Consider the following 23687-nt stretch of genomic DNA (forward strand, 5'->3'; position numbering starts at 1 on the left):
ATCAGCTGTATAGCATTAACTGAAACCCACAGGAAACCAACCTGAGTGTGATGTAGACTGGGGTGACAAAGCAGGACTGAACTAGACAGCAGCAAACTATGAACAAAAACTCAGGACAAAGCACGGCGACAGAGTAACGGAGAGCAGGGACAGATATACAAATGCTGATGAAGACAGAACTCAAGGCAGGTGTGTGATTGATAATTAAATGCAGGTGTGGAAGCAAGATAGAGACAATAGAGAGTGCATACCCTCAAACAACAAAGAAAAAAACCTGACAAATGTATCCGAGGGAAACTGGACAGATACACAAAGGGAAAAAGCACACAACAAAACTACTGTAAGGTGGTACGCAAACAAGAAAATGAAAAACGGAAAAGAAAAACACAACAACAACAGACATGAACCCCAAGTGAAACCTCACATTGACTGATAGAGCTGCTGGTGACCTGGTAATGGTGGCAAATGCAATCAAGTTGACCTCAACCCGAACCCTAAACTTACTGGTCTCGGAACACACACAAACAGTTACCAGCGCAGATGGATACTGTGCATTAAATCATACTATTATATGACACAACAGCTGTCTGTTTGATCCCCGACTCGTCCCAGGTCCTTTGGCCTATTACCACCAAACTTCATATGTTGATGACGGTTGGCCCCCAAGTTGTCCTTACAGAGATTATGCTGGCAAAAGTGACACGCATATGGAGGGGGTTTCGGAATTGCCTAGTAAGATCAAATTTGCTAAACGTAATTTTTTGGGGCCAAGATCATGTCTGTCTTTGCTGTTTGTTGGTCTACTCCTCACAGATCCTCTGAGTGATTTCTACTAAACTTAGTATGTCAATGAAGGTTGATCCCCGAAATTATCCTAGATGTTTAACACTCAAAATTATCCTTGGCAAAGGTCAAGGAATTTAATTGGAAAACAATCTGGACAAAATGTAGCACATACTTTGGTGGATTTTAACAATTTCCCCGACAAGGTCAGCTCGAGACGCAATCATTTGGGGCAAATGTCAGATTGCCGTAGCTCTTACTGTCTTACTACCCACAGGGACTATTATCTCATAGCTGGACAGGAGTTGTCATGGGTCCTGACCTACACACACTATTTATACAACAGATGCTCCCACACCAGACCTGATCTTAGACCATAAAAGGTTTAAAACTACAGCATACATAAAAATAACCTTCTATGTGTGTGTTCCTCATGAAAGTGAATTTTACAATGCAAAATCTCCCCGAACAATATCTCACGTGTTGGCTTGTGATGGAACATGAATACTCGCGGAGTGAAAAATGTTAATGTCACTGTGAAAATGCCTGGCTCAGGCTGTGACACCTGTTTGTGAACTTGTCAGGCTGCAGAGCAGCACGGTCTGTTCCCTTCCATTTTTTTCTGCCAGTTTTGGGCACCGAGGGACACTAACAAAACCTGACAGTGTGGCTGCGTGCAGAGTCCAGCATGGGTTCGGCGATTACGCCAAATCAATTCCAAGAGAAGATCAACAATTGGAAACATTTCCTGTCATAAAGGATGTAGCTCACTTGCCAAACTGATTTCCTTTTGTCGTCAAAGTAGATTTTTATGAGCAGATGTAGCCACGGATATTCCTTATTGACAGTTTTTCCTCCTCTTTTGAATATACAATGTATTCTGCTATCATTCAAATATATGAAGACACAGGAAGCAGTCTTTTTTTGTTCTTTTTTAACTGAGCAATGTGAACATCATTCTGACTCGAACTGAAAAACTCAGAGGTGAGTCCAAAGTCTACTGAGGCAAGCTGTGATCAAAGAGCAAAGGGGATCAATTACACACTGCTGTGAATGAAGCCCACAAAATATTGATGAGGAACTGCTGAAGTGTGAGTGTGTCCCATTGGGCTCCTTATCAGAAGGTCATTAGTTCCAAATGGGAGTTGATTGCCTTAACAAGGCACAATGTCATACAATTGATTGGTGGAGTTTCGTCGTCAGGTACTGAGGACCTTTTCGTCACTGCTGCAGATGAAGGGCAAAGTAACACTGTTACTGTTTATATGCTAATGAAGCAATAATCTGCACACTACAACAAAACGACACGTGTAAAAGTCAGACAGTTTGACACGCGAAGAACGAGTGAGTTCATTTACATGCCGGTGATTCTAATTAACTTTTCACGACAGCGTGACAAAGTTATCATACAGTATGATGTTCTGTTATTTGTACTTTGTGAAGCTGAATGTGCCGTGGAACAGAATTTCCCCTTGAGGGCAATAGACTAAGTAAGTAACTAACTAACAGAAGCACTACAGCTTGGGACTCCGACGAGGGCGGTTGCATCTCCTCCACTCTTCCTTATCTCTGTTCTCTGCTTTAACCTTCAAGTCCCTACTTCACCAGACTGTGACTTCCTCAAATTATATTGGATACTGGATCTATTGGACTACTATTGGATTAACCATGGAATTAATCAGCTGGTCTCTGAATGCTATTGACACCATTTTTTCTACAAGAAGGTCAGGACCGGGGGATCCTACCTGTCCAGATGGAACGCATCCTGCGGGCTATGTTCTCGACTTCTGGGGGTCTTGGCGTATTGCATGCTTGGAGTCTTTCTCCATTGAGGACGTTGAGGATTTATTCATTTTTGGTCTTACGGTAGCAGGGCTGGTACTTTTTGGCTTATGTGCTGCCCTGATCTACCAGAAAATTGGCAAGACGGCGGCATCAAGAACCACGGCCCCTCGCTTGTCCGTCATGATTAACGAGGTTGGCAAGGCGGTGCATTCTCAGACTGCGATGACTCTTGAAGTCAGACACAAATTGGATGACATCTTGGAGCAGATGCATGCCTTGTAGTGAAGTTGAAGATTTCAGAGGCCAGTGAATATTCTTAATTCATAATTGGGAATATTCTTAATTCATAATTGGGATTTGGTTGTTCAAGTGGAACTGTTAAAAGTGTTTTTCACTGCTCAAACCACAACACTACAGGCCTATCAAGCCTGAAGGTCAAATTGCCCGACTGTTTTTCTCCAGAGGAATGTCTTCGGTCTGGGGAACATTTGGCTGTTTCTTATCTCAACTCACAAAGACAATAAACTGTTTTCATAGGACTGAAGCATGCTTCATTCCCCCCCACCTTCCTACCCCCCACTCCGGCTTCTGCTCACATCATTCCTTCCCCCTTCTGCGGGCTGCAGCTGGCCCCCGTTCCTCCCCCCAAGCTGATGGTGGTGCATCTCAGGGTTGCTGCGTGACCTTCACCCACTTGCCTCAATTCAGATAACGGACTTCTTCAAACTTAGTGCACATAAACAATGTCAAATGTGTATTTGCTGTCTTTAATTCTGATGTGTGCCATTATTACAGTAAACAAGTAATAATTGTGGACTAATTGCTGTCTGAGGTAACTGGAATGTAAACATAATTTCTCCACTGTGAGATCAATAAAGTATATCTCACTAAAGGAAGTATCGAAGTACTCCAATCTTCACAAAACCAAAAAATATTGACGTCTCTCAGAAAGTGTTTCTGTAGTGTAGCTTTAATTAGAAAGGAGTTTCTGGTCACACCTAGAGTAGGTGTGACTTACTGAGCAAGCAGGAATCCAGATTTGAGATGCGCTGATTTGATATTTCAGATCAGTATCAGTGCGATATTGCCAATAATTTGAATATTTGTGTTGTCGTTTGAATTGAAGGGTTTTTTTCAGATGGCCAGGGTCGAAATGTATACCCAGACAAATGTATTTATTAACAGCTTAGTTGTTCTAAGAGAAGGAAAACAGTATCATATTGGAACCTTCAGTATCTGCTGATACTGAAGGTTCCAGTACTGGTATTATATCAGACATAAAAAGTTGTATCATCTTATCCCTATTCCAGATATAAACTTCTATAACATATTTGACTGAGGTCTAAAATGAGCTGTTTCAGGTTGGAGAATATCATCCCCAACTCCCGTGTGTGAGACCCATATGTTGTAACAACTTATGTGGGTGTGATTGCATGTTTGATATTTACAAAACATCTGATGTTTACCGTAGGTTTAGTTTTCAAATAAGTGTTATTTTTGAACAGAGGAACTCCCAAGAGTCAAGTGTGATGTTTAAGAACACAGCAATCTTGAAATTTTCAGTCACATTTGTACATTAAAATACATTTCAAACTTAAATCCTCTTAACCTGAAATAGCAAGTCATGTAAACATAATTAAATCATTTTAACTTGAAATTGGGAGTTAGAATAATGCAGAAATGGGTGTTTGTTCGATTGGATGGGGCAGGTTTTCTTGAATTCAATCAATCATTTTGTAAACCCCCTTATTCCAATTAAGGGTTATGGGGGGATGAGACGCAGGGTGCACCTTAGATAGAGCCAGTTTATCACACAGCTGACACACAGATAAACACAGTACCATCTATGGTCAATTTAAAGAGCCTTAGCACCCAAAACCCCCGTAAACATGAGGAGAGTGTGCAAAAGTTACACAGAAAGTACAGGATTGGATTTGAACCTGAGACCTTCTTGTTGTGAGGCAGCAGTGCTGATTACGACTCCACTGTGCTGCCCTTTTTGTGAATTAATAATGTAAAATGGCTGTTTGAACTCAGTCTTTGGTTGAAACAACATGGAATTAAGGGTTCAATCAACTTTGGCAACTCAAAAACCACAGTTGAGACAACTACAATGTGGTAGTTAAATCAACTTCATGAACTTTCAATTCTGAGTTGAAACAAAGGCATTATTCAAGTTAACTTACGTTTCCAAGGCAACAGGTGAACTTTCATTTCCAGGTTGAACTATCTTGAAATGTCATACCTCGTCATAGACCTGTGGGACTTGAGGACGTATAACAAGAAAACCCGACTATATTTAAATGTAAACCCTCAATTAAAGTTGATATTTGCACAATATTCCCTTTTAGAGGTGTCTTCTTTTAAGGTGATGCAAGATCCAAGTCACACTGATGGCATATTTAGAAAATACAACTGTAATGATATGCTGCGACATGTTTTTGACGCTTGTTGCCGATGGCACTCACCACTGAGCCACTTGGCATCTGGGTCATGGATCCGAAGATCAGGACCAAAAACATCCTCTACAGTCACTTTCTTCTTGCGGGCAAGAGTGTCGTCAACAGCTGTCAAGTGCAAAGCCATAAAATAATTAGACAAATTAAACGTGGCATGCAGCGGTTTGAATACAAATCACGTCAAAGTGCGTGGGTGATCTCTCCAAACACACATTCAAAGAAACCTTCAAGAGGCTGCCTTTCACTCTTGTCAGAGGTATTAGCATTTTAGGCGGCTTTCTCATCTCTGCTTTTGAATGTTTCCTCGATGTGTTGTGTTGCTCAAGGCTGCCAACTTCGCACAGCAGAATGTCACTGTCTCGATCTCTGGAGATTGCACCTCCAGCAACTACTGCCAACTCACAGATAGAGCAATTTAGATCAGGATACAAACACAAAGGACGCTTCGAAGTCAGCTCACATCTGCCTACTTCATTTCTTTTGACGACTCCAGTGAACAAAACTCGAAATGTGATCTGACGGTGACAGTCGCACTTCAGGTGGGAGCGCGGATGAATTGTGGTGGATGTAAGCAGGGAAATGATCTTCTGAGGTCTTTAGCTGTCGTACGCCACACGATTACTCAGGACTGTGACGCACAAGATGTACAAAATCAGTTTGCTGACAGACTGTTTGGCAGGCATCATGCTGTGACTGAGCTGGGGAATCTGAGTGTGTAAATAACATGTCAGACATTGTCAAGTGTTTATTGACTTGAAAATTTGTAGAAATTTTCTTGTCTGGCATCAAAAAAGTGGCGACACATGGGGAGGAAAGCTAATTTCCAACACGAGGCAAATGGCATTTCTGATTCTGTGCCAGTTTGACAAATGGCTGCACCAATTACAGTATAATCATCTCCATTAAACAGGCCCACATTAAAAGGCCTATTGCTTTGTGAGAAAATGACCTGGCTTCTGTGTAAAACCAGCACAAAACATCCAACCAGAGCACTGTCGTCTGTAAAAATGTGCCCCTGTTAAAAAAGGCTGTTGAGCTATAATAACTGAATGTGATGGGAGGAAACTCTACTCCAAAAATGTAGAAAAAAAGAAGGCTCTTCAGAGAAGGCATTCTTCTGACAAGACCCAAGTCAAGTTCCAATCCTCCTGCCTGTCTGAAAATACATTTTTATCCATATGATGTGCTTTGTTATCTGTATCTGGATTGATCTTCAATCTTAATAGTCGAATGCTTTGATTTATTGGAGTGTATTACTGCACTACTCCAATAATAGACCTTATTTGTATTCATATTTGTGTATTTCTATGTTTATATTTTCAAACTGTCTTTTTTAACTTTCACTTTTGATATTCTGTGTGCTTCTTACCCTGTGTGCTGCTACACAATGCTGCTGGAACCTCAGTTTCCCTGAGGGAGTCTTCCCAAGGGATCAAAAAACCTCTATCTAATCTAATCTATTTCAATTAAGGTTATAGCGCGTTGTGCGCAAAAGCTCTAACACAAAAGTTGTTTGCTAATAAGGAATACGTGTCACAATACATGCAGAATTTTTTGCCACACAGGTAGACACTGAAATACATTTGTGGAAATTTGAACAAAAGAAATCTCATGACAAGCAAAAGGCAGAATTAGATGAGTTTGTTTATAAGGATAATAGTTTAGCGTTCTGCTGCAGGAAGCCAGCGACAACGACGAGGTCAAATCCAAATGACGATCAGTTTGATATGATGGGAAGATGATTTTTTTTTCTTTTTTAACATGGATTTCCAGTTTAAAGACTCCCTGAATATTGTCCAGGCTTGACCACTGCCAACGTTTTGTCGACTGTCGCCATGAGAAGAACGCATTTTACAACCCCCGTACTGTTACATCAAGGCGGAGTGTGTCAGTGAGCGACCCTGACAAGATGTGAACCATCATTTCTGAAGATGCCGATATACATTCGACAGGTTGTCAGCGCAGAGGGTAAGTGCAGTGAAATACTAAAAAGTATTGTAAGAAATATTAATGAAGGTAATGCTTGAAGGGGTTCTATTGTTTTGCTAACAATGCAACTGCCTGAGCAACCTGTTGTACAAAATGCTTATTCACAAGATTAATCATAACATTCTACTTTGATTTCAAACATGCAACAAGTCAATTTTATTCACACTACTAGTTCCATAGGCTCAGTGCCAATACAGCGATAACAGTCAGCGTCTGTGGCCAATCAGGTAGCACGTTCCACATAAATAAATGGGTTTTCCTCCCCATTGTATGCATTTTCCTCCTGGGAGAGTAACAGACAGTACATGTGTGTAGCCACAAGGGTGAGGGGATGGAAGCCACCACCACCACCAGAAGAAGAAGAATTAATGTGCTTTTGACAACTATAAAAATGGTTCAAACAATATTACTTTGAGTGACATAATTTTATTACTGAAATACTGCACTAAGTGTAACTGATGAGCCATATAAAAAAATCTTTTAAACTTTTAAACATTGATAAACTGCTTTTGAATGCCACAATTGCACCACAGGGTTCCAAATTGGTTTAAATATTTCAAATTTTCTCAGGAGGATATGCTCCTACATTCTACCCTCCATCTTCCAGAAAGGCCCAGTGCATCAAGGTGAACTTACTGAGAAAAAAAAAAAATGCATTTTTACTGAATGGAATTATCCTACAACAGATTTCACTTGTTTACAAGGTTGTTGTTTTGTTTTTTGTTTTTTTTTGGCTCTTGCAATTATGTCATTCATTACGTCATATTGAATGCCTTGTGCTTTGCGCTTGCTACATGACTCGTGCTTTTATTTATATCTTTTCATTAAAAATCCTGGGGCGAACCCTGCTGCATAAAAATTTAATCAACTCTTCGATGACCCAAGGTCTACCCCTACACCAATTTTAATTGGAATCGGTTCCCGCTGAGATCTCCTGCTAACATTCAAACTACGTTACAAATGGCAATCAAAGCACACCGACTTTGATGGTGGTAATTAAAAGTTTTAACACTCAGTCTGTGTGGGCTCTAAGTGTAAATGTAGAATGGGTTTGTTTGGTGTCACGTCCACAGAGATGCTTCTGTTTTCTGTTTGTTTCTCAGCAAGAAGTCGGAGGAAAAAACTTAATTAAACAAGGCAGAACTTTAGGTTACAACTCAAGAAGCAATTAGATTTTTTTTTTTTTTTTACCTCAGAAAATGTTTGCCTCCACTTAGCTATTGTGTGCAAGAACTAATTAAATTACTTTTTTGAATCCATGTGGAAACTGTGATTTATTAGGAAGAGAATATTACATGTTGTTGTTGGTCGTTTCTTTAACACTGCAAGAGAAGGTTTTAAATTATTCTGGAACTAATAAAGAACTAATAAACATGTTGAAATTTGGTGGATTTGTACTGAAAAAAACAAACAGCTAAGAAACTTTCAGGCGACCACATGCTAAGTTTTACCAATTTAAATGCTTGATTCAGATGACTTCACTGTAATAAATTACATTACCACATGTGTTAATCTAAGTTAACTTAATTTCAATGAACTTAATTCATTCAGGTGTTACCAATTGACACAATTCAAATAAGATGGTTCAAGTATTTGGTTTTTATTCAGTGCAGGTTGTCCATAAATTGGTTGGTGGATTGATCCCTGACTCTCCTGTCCAATCAGATCCATAAGGATTGAGACAATGAAATAATTTGCGGAAATTTGCTTCTGTGGGGCGCCACAATGGAGTTGCAATTCAACAATCAAGATGTGCTTGTAATCTAGACTTTCATCTTTATTTCAAGGGATTAAACAAAAATACTGCATTAACCATGAAGGAGTTACAGTCATTATTATATTATTTTTTATATATATATATATATATATATATTATTATTATAATACACTGGCCTTCTTTTTTAGAGGCCATAAGTAACTGGACAAACTAACATACCATGTTTTCTGGAATATAAGTCATATTGCTAACTCCTTAATTTGGGATTTTTGCGCAATGAGTTCTTTTTAATTATTCCCATTTATTCTTTTTTTCCTTCTTTTTTTTATTCCCATTTATTCTTTTTTTATTTGACTTTCTTTCAACTGTTTGCTTTGATTCCTGTTTGCTTGATTCCTGTTTGCTGTTTGATTCCTTTCTTATATAAACAGTCCTTATAAATTTTGTTACTAATAAAGAATTTGGTAATTTTTCAGAATATAAGTCGCACAAAAGCACAAGTTGGCAATTCTAAATATAATGACTAAACCAAACAGTTTTCCTTTTCAGCCAGGAAACTCACGAGGGAAGCTACCAAAGATGGTCAGGGCAACACTGAAGGAATTACAGGAGTTTGTGGCTGTAACTGGATAAACATTTCATCATTCATCTCCATCGTGTTGGTGCACAGTGTCAAAGTGTCCTCAAGCAACACACAATGATAAAAAAAAATACAAGAATTATTGTGGGAAAAATCTTTATCCTGTCGATATTTATTCCATTATTTATTTACCATACTTGTAATACAGCGTAGGGTTGTGATGACTAGTCATAATGGTAGACTATGACTAGCTAGTACCCAACGAGTCAACTAATTTTCTTCTGATAAACGAGCTGGGAAATTCAGGTAGCATGATTGTCCTACAATTTAAGAGTAAAACATTAAGAAAAATAATCTCAAATAACGTTTTAAGTAATTTAAGGCTTCAACTTTCAATTTCCAGAGACAATTTAATGTATTCATTCCACTGCGGTTGACTGACAGCGACCCCTGACTTGAACAATTATTACTTTTATTTCAAAGAATCAGGAAATCTCCAAGAGTCTCTCGGTTTCAGCATGTTTCCCGCAAAGAATAAGGATGAAATTTAAATTTCTAGAAAGAGGTTAAGAATTTGTAGCACAGGTGTGAGGAATCAAAAGTCGCTTTGTAGAAATGAGCCTGTAGATGAAAAAAGATAACGGTCCACCTAGTTTACCGTGTTAACACCATGTTTTCAACTTCACTCTACTCAACTGTTTACTCCAATTAAGGGTCGTGGGGGGGCTGAAGCCTATCCCAGCAGTCATGAGGCCTGAGGTGGGGTTCACCCTGGACAGGACGCCAGTCTGTCACAAGGCCATATATTGACAAACAAACCCACTCACGCATACAGACAATTTAAAGTTTCCAATCTTAAATTCAAGTCAGTGATTAGTTGCCACAAAATCAACTAGGTGATGACTAATGGAACCCGACTGTAGTCGACTAATAATATTCATTAGTATTTTCAACTCCAGTGTTAAGTACATTGAATCTGATATTATGTGATGATCTGAATGGTGTATTGACAATGTACAAACCCAACAGAGGACTTTGACTAATGCTCTTAAATCGCATCCAATCAAAACATCTCTGCAAATGGGCACAAATCCAGATGTGGTGGATCAGCGTAACCTTGGCACCACAGCTGTTGTAATTGCTCTCTAGTATTACTCCAGCATAGCAATGTGAAATGTATATTTTTCAATAATTTCTCTCAAGGTAAAATCTCTTTTGCTTGGGACTCTGGCGAGGGCGGTGGCATCTCCTCCTCTCTCCTCTATCTCTGCTCCTCTATCTCTGCTCCAACCTTCAAAGTCCCTACTTCACCGGACTGTGAATTCTTTGAACTATATTTGGAATAACCATAAATTGATTGACTCATCTCTGACTCTTGCTTGCCTCTACTGGTGGTTGGCTCTCACTGCGGTATTGTATCACTTCCTGTTCCGGAGCACAGCGGTGCTTTGCTGTATCTGTTAGCTGTTTAATCTGCATAGTTAGATTGATCTAGATAACTAGATAACGATTTGTTTCACAGTGTAATCTAAAGCACTCCCTCTGCTGAATCACCTCTAAATTATTTACACATTATTCACTTTGTGTGTTTTTAGGAATCCGCTAGCTTAGCACATCTACTAGCTCTTAGCCGGTTTAGCATGGTGGCTTCTCCTGTCTCTCCTGCACTTTTCTGCTCTGGGTGTGAAATGTTTAGTTATTCCTCGGCCTCCTTTAGCAGTAATGGTACTTGTAATAAGTGTAGCTTATTCGTAGCTTTGGGGGCCAGGCTGGGTGAATTGGAGATTTGGCTCCGCACCTTGGAAAATCCTACAGCTAGCCAGGCCCCTGTAGTTGGTGCGGACAAAGGTAGCTTAGCCACCGTTAGCTGTCCCCCAGCAGATCCCGAGCAGCCGGGAAAGCAGGCCGGCTGGGTGACTGTGAGGAGGAAGCGTAGTCCTATACAGAAGCCCCCTGTACACCACCAACCCGTTCACATCTCTAACCGTTTTTCCCCACTCGGCGACACACCCGCCGAGGAACAAACTCTGGTTATTGGCAACTCTGTTTTGAGAAATGTGAAGTTAGCGACACCAGCAACCATAGTCAATTGTCTTCCGGGGGCTAGAGCAGGCGACATTGAAGGAAATTTGAAACTGCTGGCTAAGGTTAAGCGTAAATTTGAGATTTAAGTTTTAAATTTAAATTTAAATTTAAGATAGTAATTCACGTTGGCAGTAATGACACCCAGTTACGCCAATCGGAGATCACTAAAATTAACATTGAATGGGTGTGTAACTTTGCAAAAACAATGTCGGACTCTGTAGTTTTCTCTGGGCCCCTCCCCAGTAGGACCGGGAGTGACATGTTTAGCCGCATGTTCTCCTTGAATTGCTGGCTGTCTGAGTGGTGTCCAAAAAATGAGGTTGGCTTCATAGATAATTGGCAAAGCTTCTGGGGAAAATCTGGTCTTGTTAGGAGAGACGGCATCCATCCCATTTTGGATGGAGCAGCTGTCATTTCTAGAAATCTGGCCAATTTTATTAAACCCTCCAAACCGTGACTATCCAGGGTTGGGACCAGGAAGCAGAGTTGTAGTCTTACACACCTCTCTGCAGCTTCTCTCCCCCTGCCATCCCCCCAATACCCCATCCCTGTAGAGACGGTGCCTGCTCCCAGACCACCAACAACCAGTAAAAATCTATTTAAGCATAAAAATTCAAAAAGAAAAAATAATATAGCACCTTCAACTGCACCACAGACTAAAACAGTTAAATGTGGTTTATTAAACATTAGGTCTCTCTCTTCTAAGTCCCTGTTAGTAAATGATATAATAATTGATCAACATATTGATTTATTCTGCCTTAGAGAAACATGGTTACAGCAGGATGAATATGTTAGTTAACAAGTGTTAGTCAACACCCCCGAGTCACACTAACTGTCAGAATGCTCGTAGCACAGGCCGAGGGGGAGGATTAGCAGCAATCTTCCACTCCAGCTTATTAATTAATCAAAAACCCAGACAGAGCTTTAATTCATTTGAAAGCTTGACTCTTAGTCTTGTCCATCCAAATTGGAAGTCCCAAAAAACAGTTTTATTTGTTGTTATCTATCGTCCACCTGGTCATTACTGTGAGTTTCTCTGTGAATTTTCAGACCTTTTGTCTGACTTAGTGCTTAGCTCAGATAAGATAATTATAGTGGGCGATTTTAACATCCACACAGATGCTGAGAATGACAGCCTCAACGCTGCATTTAATCTATTATTAGACTCAATTGGCTTCGCTCAAAATGTAAATGAGTCCACCCACCACTTTAACCATACTTTCGATCTTGTTCTGACTTATGGTATGGAAATTGAAGACCTAACAGTATTCCCTGAAAACCCCCTTCTGCCTGATCATTTCTTAATAACATTTACATTTACTTCAATGGACTACCCAGCAGTGGGGAATAAGTTTCATTACAGTAGAAGTCTTTCGGAAAGCACCGTAACTAGGTTTAAGGATATGATTCCTTCTTTGTTATGTTCTCCAGTGCCATATACCAACACAGTGCAGAGTAGCTACCTAAACTCTGTGAGTGAGATAGATTATCTCGTCAGTATTTTTACATCCCCATTGAGCACAACTTTGGATGCTGTAGCTCCTTTGAAAAAGAGAGCCTTAAATCAGAAGTGCCTGACTCCGTGGTATAACTCACAAACTCACAGCTTAAAGCAGATAACCCGTAAGGTGGAGAGGAAATGGCGTCTCACTAATTTAGAAGATCTTCACTTAGCCTGGAAAAAGAGTCTGTTGCTCTATTAAAAAGCCCTCCGTAAAGCTAGGACATCTTACTACGCATCACTAATTGAAGAAAATAAGAACAACCCCAGGTTTCTTTTCAGCACTGTAGCCAGGCTGACAAAGAGTCAGAGCTCTATTGAGCCGAGTATTCCTTTAACTTTAACTAGTAATGACTTCATGACTTTCTTTAACTTTCTTTTAAGTATTATAGAAAAAATTACTCATAACCATCCCAAAGACATATCGTTATCTTTGGCTGCTTTCAGTAATGCTGGTTTTTGGTTAGACTCTTTCTCTCCGATTGTTCTGTCTGAGTTATTTTCATTAGTTACTTCCTCCAAACCATCAACATGTCTATTAGACCCCATTCCTACCAGGCTGCTCAAGGAAGCCCTACCATTAATTAATGCTTCGATCTTAAATATGATCAATCTATCTTTAATAGTTAGCTATGTACCACAGGCTTTTAAGGTGGCAGTAATTAAACCATTACTTAAAAAGCCATCACTTGACCCAGCTATCTTAGCTAATTATAGGCCAATCTCCAACCTTCCTTTTCTCTCAAAAAGTCTTGAAAGCGTAGTTGTAAAACAGATAACTGATCATCTGCAGAGGAATGGTCTATTTGAAGAGTTTCAGTCAGGTTTTAGAATTCATCATAGTGTAGAAACAGCATTAGCGAAGGTTACAAATGATCTTCTTATGACCTCAGACAGTGGACTCATCTCTGTGCTTGTCCTGTTAGACCTCAGTGCTGCTTTTGATACTGTTGACCATAAAATTTTATTACAGAGATTAGAGCATGTCATAGGTATTAAAGGCACTGCGCTGCAGTGGTTTAAATCATATTTATCTAATAGATTACAGTTTGTTCATGTAAATGGGGAGTCTTCTTCACAGACTAAGGTTAATTATCGAGTTCCACAAGGTTCTGTGCTAGGACCAATTTTATTCACTTTATACGTGGGTGATTCTTAGACTACGGGCACTTATTATGACCTTTGATCATATTGTATGAAAAACAGAAAAAAGGGGAAATTTCACACTTTTATAGTTATCTTTACAATGAAAGTGTGTTAAGAAATTTGTTCTAGTAGTCTATGATGACTTTTTCACCTTTTTTCAGCATCATTATATGCAAATGTTGCCGTTTTGTGCTTGTCCCACACCCAGACCTTTGATCTTCAATGATAAAAATGTTTTAAAATATCTCTGAATAAAATATCAGTAAAATAATCAAAACATAATTGGGGTATTCAATGTCATACAACTGTTGTGATTTTTTTTAAACAAAATGTAGTTGTCCCACACTATTGCTGTAATTTCCACCACAACACTGTAATGTCCCTAAACAGTTTGTATGAAAGATTGTTTGGGTAGTTTCTATGGAGATAAACAGTGACATCAGAGCACATGTATATAGCGCCAAATCACAACAAACAGTTGCCCCAAGGCGCTTTATATTGTAAGGCAATGGTGTGGTGGAAATTACATTTACAAGGCCAATAGTGCCCGTAGTTAAAGAATCACCCACATGCTTCCCTTAGGCAGTATTATTAGAAAGCATTGCTTAAATTTTCATTGTTACGCAGATGATACCCAGCTTTATCTATCCATGAAGCCAGAGGACACACACCAATTAGCTAAACTGCAGGATTGTCTTACAGACATAAAGACATGGATGACCTCTAATTTCCTGCTTTTAAACTCAGATAAAACTGAAGTTATTGTACTTTGCCCCACAAATCTTAGAAACATGGTGTCTAACCAGATCCTTACTCTGGATGGCATTACCCTGACCTCTAGTAATACTGTGAGAAATCTTGGAGTCATTTTTGATCAGGATATGTCCTTCAATGCGCATATTAAGCAAATATGTAGGACTGCTTTTTTGCATTTGCGCAATATCTCTAAAATTAGAAAGGTCTTGTCTCAGAGTGATGCTGAAAAACTAATTCATGCATTTATTTCCTCTAGGCTGGACTATTGTAATTCATTATTATCAGGTTGTCCTAAAAGTTCCATGAAAAGCCTTCAGTTAATTCAAAATGCTGCAGCTAGAGTACTAACGGGGACTAGAAGGAGAGAGCATATCTCACCCATATTGGCCTCTCTTCATTGGCTTCCTGTTAATTCTAAAATAGAATTTAAAATTCTTCTTCTTACTTATAAGGTTTTGAATAATCAGGTCCCATCTTATCTTAGGGACCTCATAGTACCATATCACCCCAATAGAGTGCTTCGCTCTCAGACTGCAGGCTTACTTGTAGTTCCTAGGGTTTTTAAGAGTAGAATGGGAGGCAGAGCCTTCAGCTTTCAGGCTCCTCTCCTGTGGAACCAGCTCCCAATTCGGATCAGGGAGACAGACACCCTCTCTACTTTTAAGATTAGGCTTAAAACTTTCCTTTTTGCTAAAGCTTATAGTTAGGGCTGGATCAGGTGAACCTGAACCATCCCTTAGTTATGCTGCTATAGACTTAGACTGCTAAGGGGTTCCCATGATGCACTGAGTGTTTCTTTCTCCTTTTATTCTGTATGCACCACTCTGCATTTAATCATTAGTGATTGATCTGTGCTGTCTTCCACAGCATGTCTTTTTCCTGATTCTCTCCCCTCCACCCCAACCAGTCCCAGTAGAAGACTGCCCCTCCCTGAGGCTGGTTCTGCTGGAGGTTTCTTCCTGTTAAAAGGGAGTTTTTCCTTCTCACTGTCGCCAAGTTCTTGCTCACAGGGGGTCGTTTTGACTGTTGGGGTTTTTCTGTAATTATTGTATGGCTTTTGCCTTAGAATATAAAGTGCCTTGGGGCAACTGTTTGTTGTGATTTGGCACTATATAAATAAAATTGATTTGATTTGATCAGCTGGTCTCTGAACGCTATTGACACCATTTTTTCAACAAGCAAATCAGGGCTGGGGGACCCTGCGTGCCCAGATGGAACCTACCCTACAGGTTATGTTCTCGACGCCTGGGAGAAATGGTGTGTCGCATGCTTGGTGCCACTCTCTGTGGAGGATGTCGAAGATTTATTTATATTTGGTTTTATTGTAGGAGGGCTGGTGCTTATTTGTTTATGTGCTGCCCTGACCTACCGGAGAATTGGCAAGATGGCTGCCACCAGAACCACGACCCCTCACCTGTCCATCATGATTAATGAGTTGGGAAAGGCGATACACTCTCAGACTGCGTTAACCCTTGAACTCAGATGCAAGTTGGATAACATTTCGGAGCAAATGCACGCCTTGCAAAGGAAGATGTCGGAGACCAGGGAATACTCATGAATTGGATTTGGTTGTTCATGAGAGCTGCAAATGTGTTTTCACTGCTCAACCATAAACATGGCAGGCTTATCAGCCTCTGAGGGTCAAAGCGCCCCGTTGTTTTCCTCCAGAAGAATTTCTATGGCCTTGGTGAACCATTCGGCTGCCTTCTTATCTTTTGCAACTCCAGCACACATGGACAGAAACTGACATAATTTGATTAACTCATCTGCCACTCACACATGGACAGTGACTGATACGCATGCTCCCACCCCCTTCCCCTCCTTTGTGTTCCTGTCCCCATCCCCCACCCCATCCCGTCTCCCACTCATGCCACTCCTTTCCCCCTCCAGGGCGCAGTGCAGCTTTAGCTGCAGCAGCTACCCATTCCCCCCAAGCTGGCTGCGCGACCACATGTTGCTGCAGCCCCCCCCCCCACCCACACACACACACACACACACACACACACACACACACACACACACACACACACACACACACACACACACACACACACACACACACACACATTTCCTCAATTCAGATGACGGACTGTTTCAAAGTTTAGCGTACATAAATAATCAAATGTATATGTGCGGTTGTTTTAATTCTGATGTGGCCATTATTACGTTCAACTAGTAATAATTGTGGATTAATTGCGGTACATTTGTATGAGGTAAATGGGTGTGAAATGAATTGCCCTTTTAGGGATCAATAAAGTTGTCTGACTCTTTACATATCTGATCTTTTTTTAATCGCTTTTTCAGACAAATCTATGAGAAAATTGTAAACAAAATAGACTCCTTATTGCTGTATGTGTTCTTGTGTACGTACGGATGGACAGCAAGAAGACGGCAGTGACAATCAGGGAGCAGATGAAGAGGATGACCACCAGAGCGATGGCGATTCCCTTCCAGTTCCTCTGGGGCGGAGCGCTGCCCACCAGGTCCTGAGAACAAAAAGGTTCACCGTTACATTTTAAGACAAGATGAGGCTAAAACAAGCTGATTCTACTTTAATAGGAAAAAAAATTACGTCCTTGAGGGAACGTGTTTATTGAAAAGTGAATACGCTGCATTTTCAGAAACGATCTGGTTATAAGACAGATGCACTTTGTATTGTCACAGTGGGAGCCGTAATTGGCCAGGGGGATGCCGCGCTCTCCGCCAGACAGATGCCAAAACACGGCCACATGTGCAATAACGCCGCATCCTCCAGCTGATCCCCGCTGTTACAGAGTCCGTGCAGCTCCGCCTGACCGCTCAGCTCCGGCACGACAGGCAGAATAATGAGCTGAGCTGCTCTCCTCACACCACACAGCAGATGGTACATAGCTAATCACGTCTGTTTCAAATACACATGCTGTAAAAATCCATAGAACATTTTAACCAAGGCTTTAAACTAGAGTTTTCCCCCCCGTAAATCAGTTTTAGTTTTTCAACCACTCCTTCGACAACTTGATGTCTTTGGTGCTAGGCCTCGTTGGAGGATACTTAGGTTCAGCTGGAATGACTTTATGTCAAACAAACAGATGAGGAGCATCACTCGCATTATGACAGAATGTCAGCAACGGCATTTTGACCACGTGGCCCGTTTCTCTGGTTATGATTCAGCAAGTAGATGCCTCAATATTGAGGACTCCAGCAGCTGGAGAAGGACAATGAGATGCTCACATTTCACCTGACTGCAGCAGACAGATGACTACTTTCAAGAGGGGTGGAAATGGCCCAGTTGTCTGCCTAGATGGCTGCCATCCAGGACCCAGGACACCAACGTATCCTCCCAGATCTGACTTGGCTTTAAAGTGTCCTTTATTATTGCTTACTTTAAAATTCTACCCATAAGACTCAGGAGACTAGAAACAGTTTAAAATGTTTCTAAAAATGTTAGCGCAGTCTTTGGGGGTGGTCCCAGTTATGACCGTGACAACCCAACCTCACCCCACGTTCATGATGGAGTTATGGTGAGGGTTATCGTTAGGTTTAAAAATGGTGACTGAAAGTTGACAGTGTCATGAAAATGCAGTGTATTTCATGGTGGTTTCACAAAAAAAACAAAAAAACAAAAGAACAGTGACTGGGCTGGATAGTGAAGGGGTGCATTAACCAATTGGCGGCAGTCAGGTGAAGGAGGCCAGAGATTGCAAGCAGCAGAGAGGCAAGATAGAACTGACATTTTTAAAATATGTGTATGCTTCCCATTGGTCATGAGTTCATGATTAAAACAGGGAAAAGCTGGTTCCTATTACAGATATACAGCCTTTTTCCAAAATAGATGAAATAAAATTTTTTCCTCAAAATTCTACACACAATACCCCATAATGACCATGTGAAAAAAGTCTCTTTTTTTCCAGGTAACACTGGAGTTGCATCAGGAAGGGAATCCACATAAAACTTGTGCCAAATACCAATGCAGATCTGGCTCTATCCGCTGTGCTGGCCCCCAACAAAATGGAAGCAGCCGAATGAACAACAACAACATTAAACATAAAAAACTAAGATATCACATGTGCATAAGTATTCACAGCCTTTGTCATGAAGCTCAAAATTGAGCTCAGGTGCATCCTGTTTCCACTGATCATCCTTGAGATGTTTCTACAGCTTAATTGGAGTCCACCTGGGGTAAATTCAGCTGATTGGACATGATTTTGGGGGGTCACATAACAGTCATGAATTTTATGCAAAACTCTGACACAGGATTGCCTCAAGGCACAAATCTGGACAAGGGTACAGAAACATTTCTGCTGCTTTGAAGTTCTCAATGAGCACAGTGACCTCCGTCATCTTTAAGTGGAAGAAGTTTGGAACTACCAGGACTCTTAGAGCTGGCCGTCCATCTAAACTGAGAGATAGAGGTGACCAAGAACCCGATGGTCACTCTGTGAGAGCTTCAGCATTCCTCTGTGGAGAGAGGAGAACCTTCCAGAAGGACAACCATCTCTGCAGCAATCCACCAATCAGGCCTGTATGGTAGAGTGGCCAGACTGAAGCCATTCCTTAGTAAAAGGCACATGGCAGCCCACCTAGAGTTTACCAAAAGACACCTGAAGGACTCTCAGACCATGAGAAACAAACTTCTCTGGTCTGATGAGACAAAAATTGAATGCTTTGGCGTGAATGCAGGCATTATGTTTGGAGGAAACCAGGCACCATCCCTACTCGGTGGGGGCAGCATCATGTTGTGGGGATTGTTTTTCAGCAGCAGGAACTGGGATCTTAGTCAGGATGAGGGAAAGATGAATGCAGCAACGTACAGAGACATCCTGGATGAAAACCTGCTCCAGAGCGCTCTTGACCTCAGACTGGGGTGATGGGTCATCTTTCAGCAGGACAATGACCCTAAGCACACAACCAAGATATCAACGGAGTGTCTTCAGGACAACTCTGTGAATGTCCTTGAGTAGTCCAGTCAGAGCCCAGACCTGAATCTGATTGAACATCTCTGGAGAGATCCGAAAATGTCTGTGCACCAACGCTCCCCATCCAACCTGATGGAGTTTGAGAGGTGCTGCAAAGAGAAATGGACAAAACTGCCCAAAGATAGGTGCACCAAGCGTGTGGCATCATATTCAAGAAGACATGAGGCTGTAACTGCTGCCAAAGGTGCATCAAGAAAGAATTGACCAAAAGCTGTGAATACTTACGTACATTCCTTAGTTTGCAAAAAAAATCATGTTTTATGGGGTGTTGTGAGTAGAATTTTGAGGGAAAAATGAATTTTCTCTATTTTGGAATAAGGCTCTAACATAAAATGTGGAAAAAGGGAAGCATTGTGAATACTTTCCTGAAGCACCATAGTCATTACTGATGGGGTGAGTCTGCATTAAAGCTTTGAACTCTGTCTTCCTGGCAGACTTAGGCAACGCTGCGTGTCTTTTAATTTTAATTGAAAATAGAATATCCATAACACAAGTAATTAACCAGCCCTAACTTTAAGTCAAGATTCTAGCACCCCTGTTACAGACACTATAGATCGCAAAAAAATTTAATTTTTATTCAAATGATGGAGAAGGCTCAAATCCTTTAAAAACCCCCATTAAATAATATGAGAGAGCACTGCAGTGGACTTCATTAGAGCTTAATATGCTATTATATTAATTCATAAAATTTAATGAGGTGATGCAGCATATCATTTTCTCAAGAGTAAATGTAAATTTCAGGCAGCACTCTTGTTAAATTAACTTTATATGCACTTACTCTGAAATGGTGGCCCCAAGGTTGGAAAATAATGGGATATGATACGGTAATTCATCATCATCATCATCATCAATTTTTTTATATAGCGCCAAATCACAACAAACAGTTGCCCCAAGGCGCTTTATATTGTAAGGCAAGGCCATACAATAATTACGTAAAAACCCCAACGGTCAAAACGACCCCCTGTGAGCAAGCACTTGGCGACAGTGGGAAGGAAAAACTCCCTTTTAACAGGAAGAAACCTCCAGCAGAACCAGGCTCAGGGAGGGGCAGTCTTCTGCTGGGACTGGTTGGGGCTGATAGAGAGAACCAAGAAAAAGACATGCTGTGGAGGGGAGCAGAGATCAATCACTAATGATTAAATGCAGAGTGGTGCATACAGAGCAAAAAGAGAAAGAAACACTCAGTGCATCATGGGAACCCCCCAGCAGTCTAAGTCTATAGCAGCATAACTAAGGGATGGTTCAGGGTCACCTGATCCAGTCCTAACTATAAGCTTTAGCAAAAAGGAAAGTTTTAAGCCTAATCTTAAAAGTAGAGAGGGTGTCTGTCTCCCTGATCTGAATTGGGAGCTGGTTCCACAGGAGAGGAGCCTGAAAGCTGAAGGCTCTGCCTCCCATTCTACTCTTAAAAACCCTAGGAACTACAAGTAAGCCTGCAGTCTGAGAGCGAAGCGCTCTATTGGGGTGATATGGTACTATGAGGTCCCTAAGATAAGATGGGACCTGATTATTCAAAACCTTATAAGTAAGAAGAAGAATTTTAAATTCTATTCTAGAATTAACAGGAAGCCAATGAAGAGAGGCCAATATGGGTGAGATATGCTCTCTCCTTCTAGTCCCCGTTAGTACTCTAGCTGCAGCATTTTGAATTAACTGAAGGCTTTTCAGGGAACTTTTAGGACAACCTGATAATAATGAATTACAATAGTCCAGCCTAGAGGAAATAAATGCATGAATTAGTTTTTCAGCATCACTCTGAGACAAGACCTTTCTAATTTTAGAGATATTGCGTAAATGCAAAAAAGCAGTCCTACATATTTGTTCAATATGCGCTTTGAATTACATATCCTGATCAAAAATGACTCCAAGATTTCTCACAGTATTACTAGAGGTCAGGGTAATGCCATCCAGAGTAAGGATCTGGTTAGACACCATGTTTCTAAGATTTGTGGGGCCAAGTACAAGAACTTCAGTTTTATCTGAGTTTAAAAGCAGGAAATTAGAGGTCATCCATGTCTTTATGTCTGTAAGACAATCCTGCAATTTAGCTAATTGGTGTGTGTCCTCTGGCTTCATGGATAGATAAAGCTGGGTATCATCTGCGTAACAATGAAAATTTAAGCAATACCGTCTAATAATACTGCCTAAGGGAAGCATGTATAAAGTGAATAAAATTGGTCCTAGCACAGAACCTTGTGGAACTCCATAATTAACCTTAGACTGTGAAGAAGATTCCCCATTTACATGAACAAATTGTAATCTATTAGATAAATATGATTCAAACCACCGCAGCGCAGTGCCTTTAATACCTATGGCATGCTCTAATCTCTGTAATAAAATTTTATGGTCAACAGTATCAAAAGCAGCACTGAGGTCTAACAGAACAAGCACAGAGATGAGTCCACTGTCTGAGGCCATAAGAAGATCATTTGTAACCTTCACTAATGCTGTTTCTGTACTATGATGAATTCTAAAACCTGACTGAAACTCTTCAAATAGACCATTCCTCTGCAGATGATCAGTTAGCTGTTTTACAACTACCCTTTCAAGAATTTGTGAGAGAAAAGGAAGGTTGGAGATTGGCCTATAATTAGCTAAGATAGCTGGGTCAAGTGATGGCTTTTTAAGTAATGGTTTAATTACTGCCACCTTAAAAGCCTGTGGTACATAGCCAACTAATAAAGATAGATTGATCATATTTAAGATCGAAGCATTAAATAATGGTAGGGCTTCCTTGAGCAGCCTGGTAGGAATGGGGTCTAATAGACATGTTGATGGTTTGGATGAAGTAACTAATGAAAATAACTCAGAACAATCTGAGAGAAAGAGTCTAACCAAATACCGGCATCACTGAAAGCAGCCAAAGATAACGATATGTCTTTGGGATGGTTATGAGTAATTTTTTCTCTAATAGTTAAAATTTTATTAGCAAAGAAAGTCATGAAGTCATTACTAGTTAAAGTTAAAGGAATACTCGGCTCAATAGAGCTCTGACTCTTTGTCAGCCTGGCTACAGTGCTGAAAAGAAACCTGGGGTTGTTCTTATTTTCTTCAGTTAGTGATGAGTAGTAAGATGTCCTAGCTTTACAGAGGGCTTTTTTATAGAGCAACAGACTCTTTTTCCAGGCTAAGTGAAGATCTTCTAAATTAGTGAGACGCCATTTCCTCTCCAACTTACGGGTTATCTGCTTTAAGCTGCGAGTTTGTGAGTTATACCACGGAGTCAGGCACTTCTGATTTAAAGCTCTCTTTTTCAGAGGAGCTACAGCATCCAAAGTTGTCTTCAATGAGGATGTAAAACTACTGACGAGATACTCTATCTCACTTACAGAGTTTAGGTAGCTACTCTGCACTGTGTTGCTATATGGCATTAGAGAACATAAAGAAGGAATCATATCCTTAAACCTAGTTACAGCGCTTTCTGAAAGACTTCTAGTGTAATGAAACTTATTCCCCACTGCTGGGTAGTCCATCAGAGTAAATGTAAATGTTATTAAGAAATGATCAGACAGAAGGGAGTTTTCAGGGAATACTGTTAAGTCTTCAATTTCCATACCATAAGTCAGAACAAGATCTAAGATATGATTAAAGTGGTGGGTGGACTCATTTACATTTTGAGCAAAGCCAATTGAGTCTAATAATAGATTAAATGCAGTGTTGAGGCTGTCATTCTCAGCATCTGTGTGGATGTTAAAATCACCCACTATAATTATCTTATCTGAGCTAAGCACTAAGTCAGACAAAAGGTCTGAAAATTCACAGAGAAACTCACAGTAACGACCAGGAGGACGATAGATAACACAAATAAAACTGGTTTTTGGGACTTCCAATTTAGATGGACAAGACTACGAGTCAAGCTTTCAAATGAATTAAAGCTCTGTCTGGGTTTTTGATTAATTAATAAGCTGGAATGGAAGATTGCTGCTAATCC

General features: G+C 40.5%; 1 protein-coding gene across 5 annotated transcripts in view; it reads right to left on the minus strand.

Moving 5' to 3' along the window:
- LOC117521500 (dipeptidyl aminopeptidase-like protein 6) overlaps window positions 1–23687 on the minus strand; it is a 334231-nt gene that overhangs the window by 67799 nt on the left and 242745 nt on the right. For all 5 annotated transcript variants that reach the window (XM_034182811.1, XM_034182814.1, XM_034182810.1 and 2 more), the window contains exons 2-3: window positions 17173–17287; window positions 5037–5135 (exon numbers count right to left, since the gene is read on the minus strand). In XM_034182811.1, the coding sequence (XP_034038702.1) occupies window positions 5037–5135; window positions 17173–17287 (214 nt within the window). The remainder of the gene's footprint in view (window positions 1–5036; window positions 5136–17172; window positions 17288–23687) is intronic.

The sequence above is a fragment of the Thalassophryne amazonica genome, chromosome 12 (assembly GCF_902500255.1).
Source record: "Thalassophryne amazonica chromosome 12, fThaAma1.1, whole genome shotgun sequence".
NCBI classification, from domain to species: domain Eukaryota; kingdom Metazoa; phylum Chordata; class Actinopteri; order Batrachoidiformes; family Batrachoididae; genus Thalassophryne; species Thalassophryne amazonica.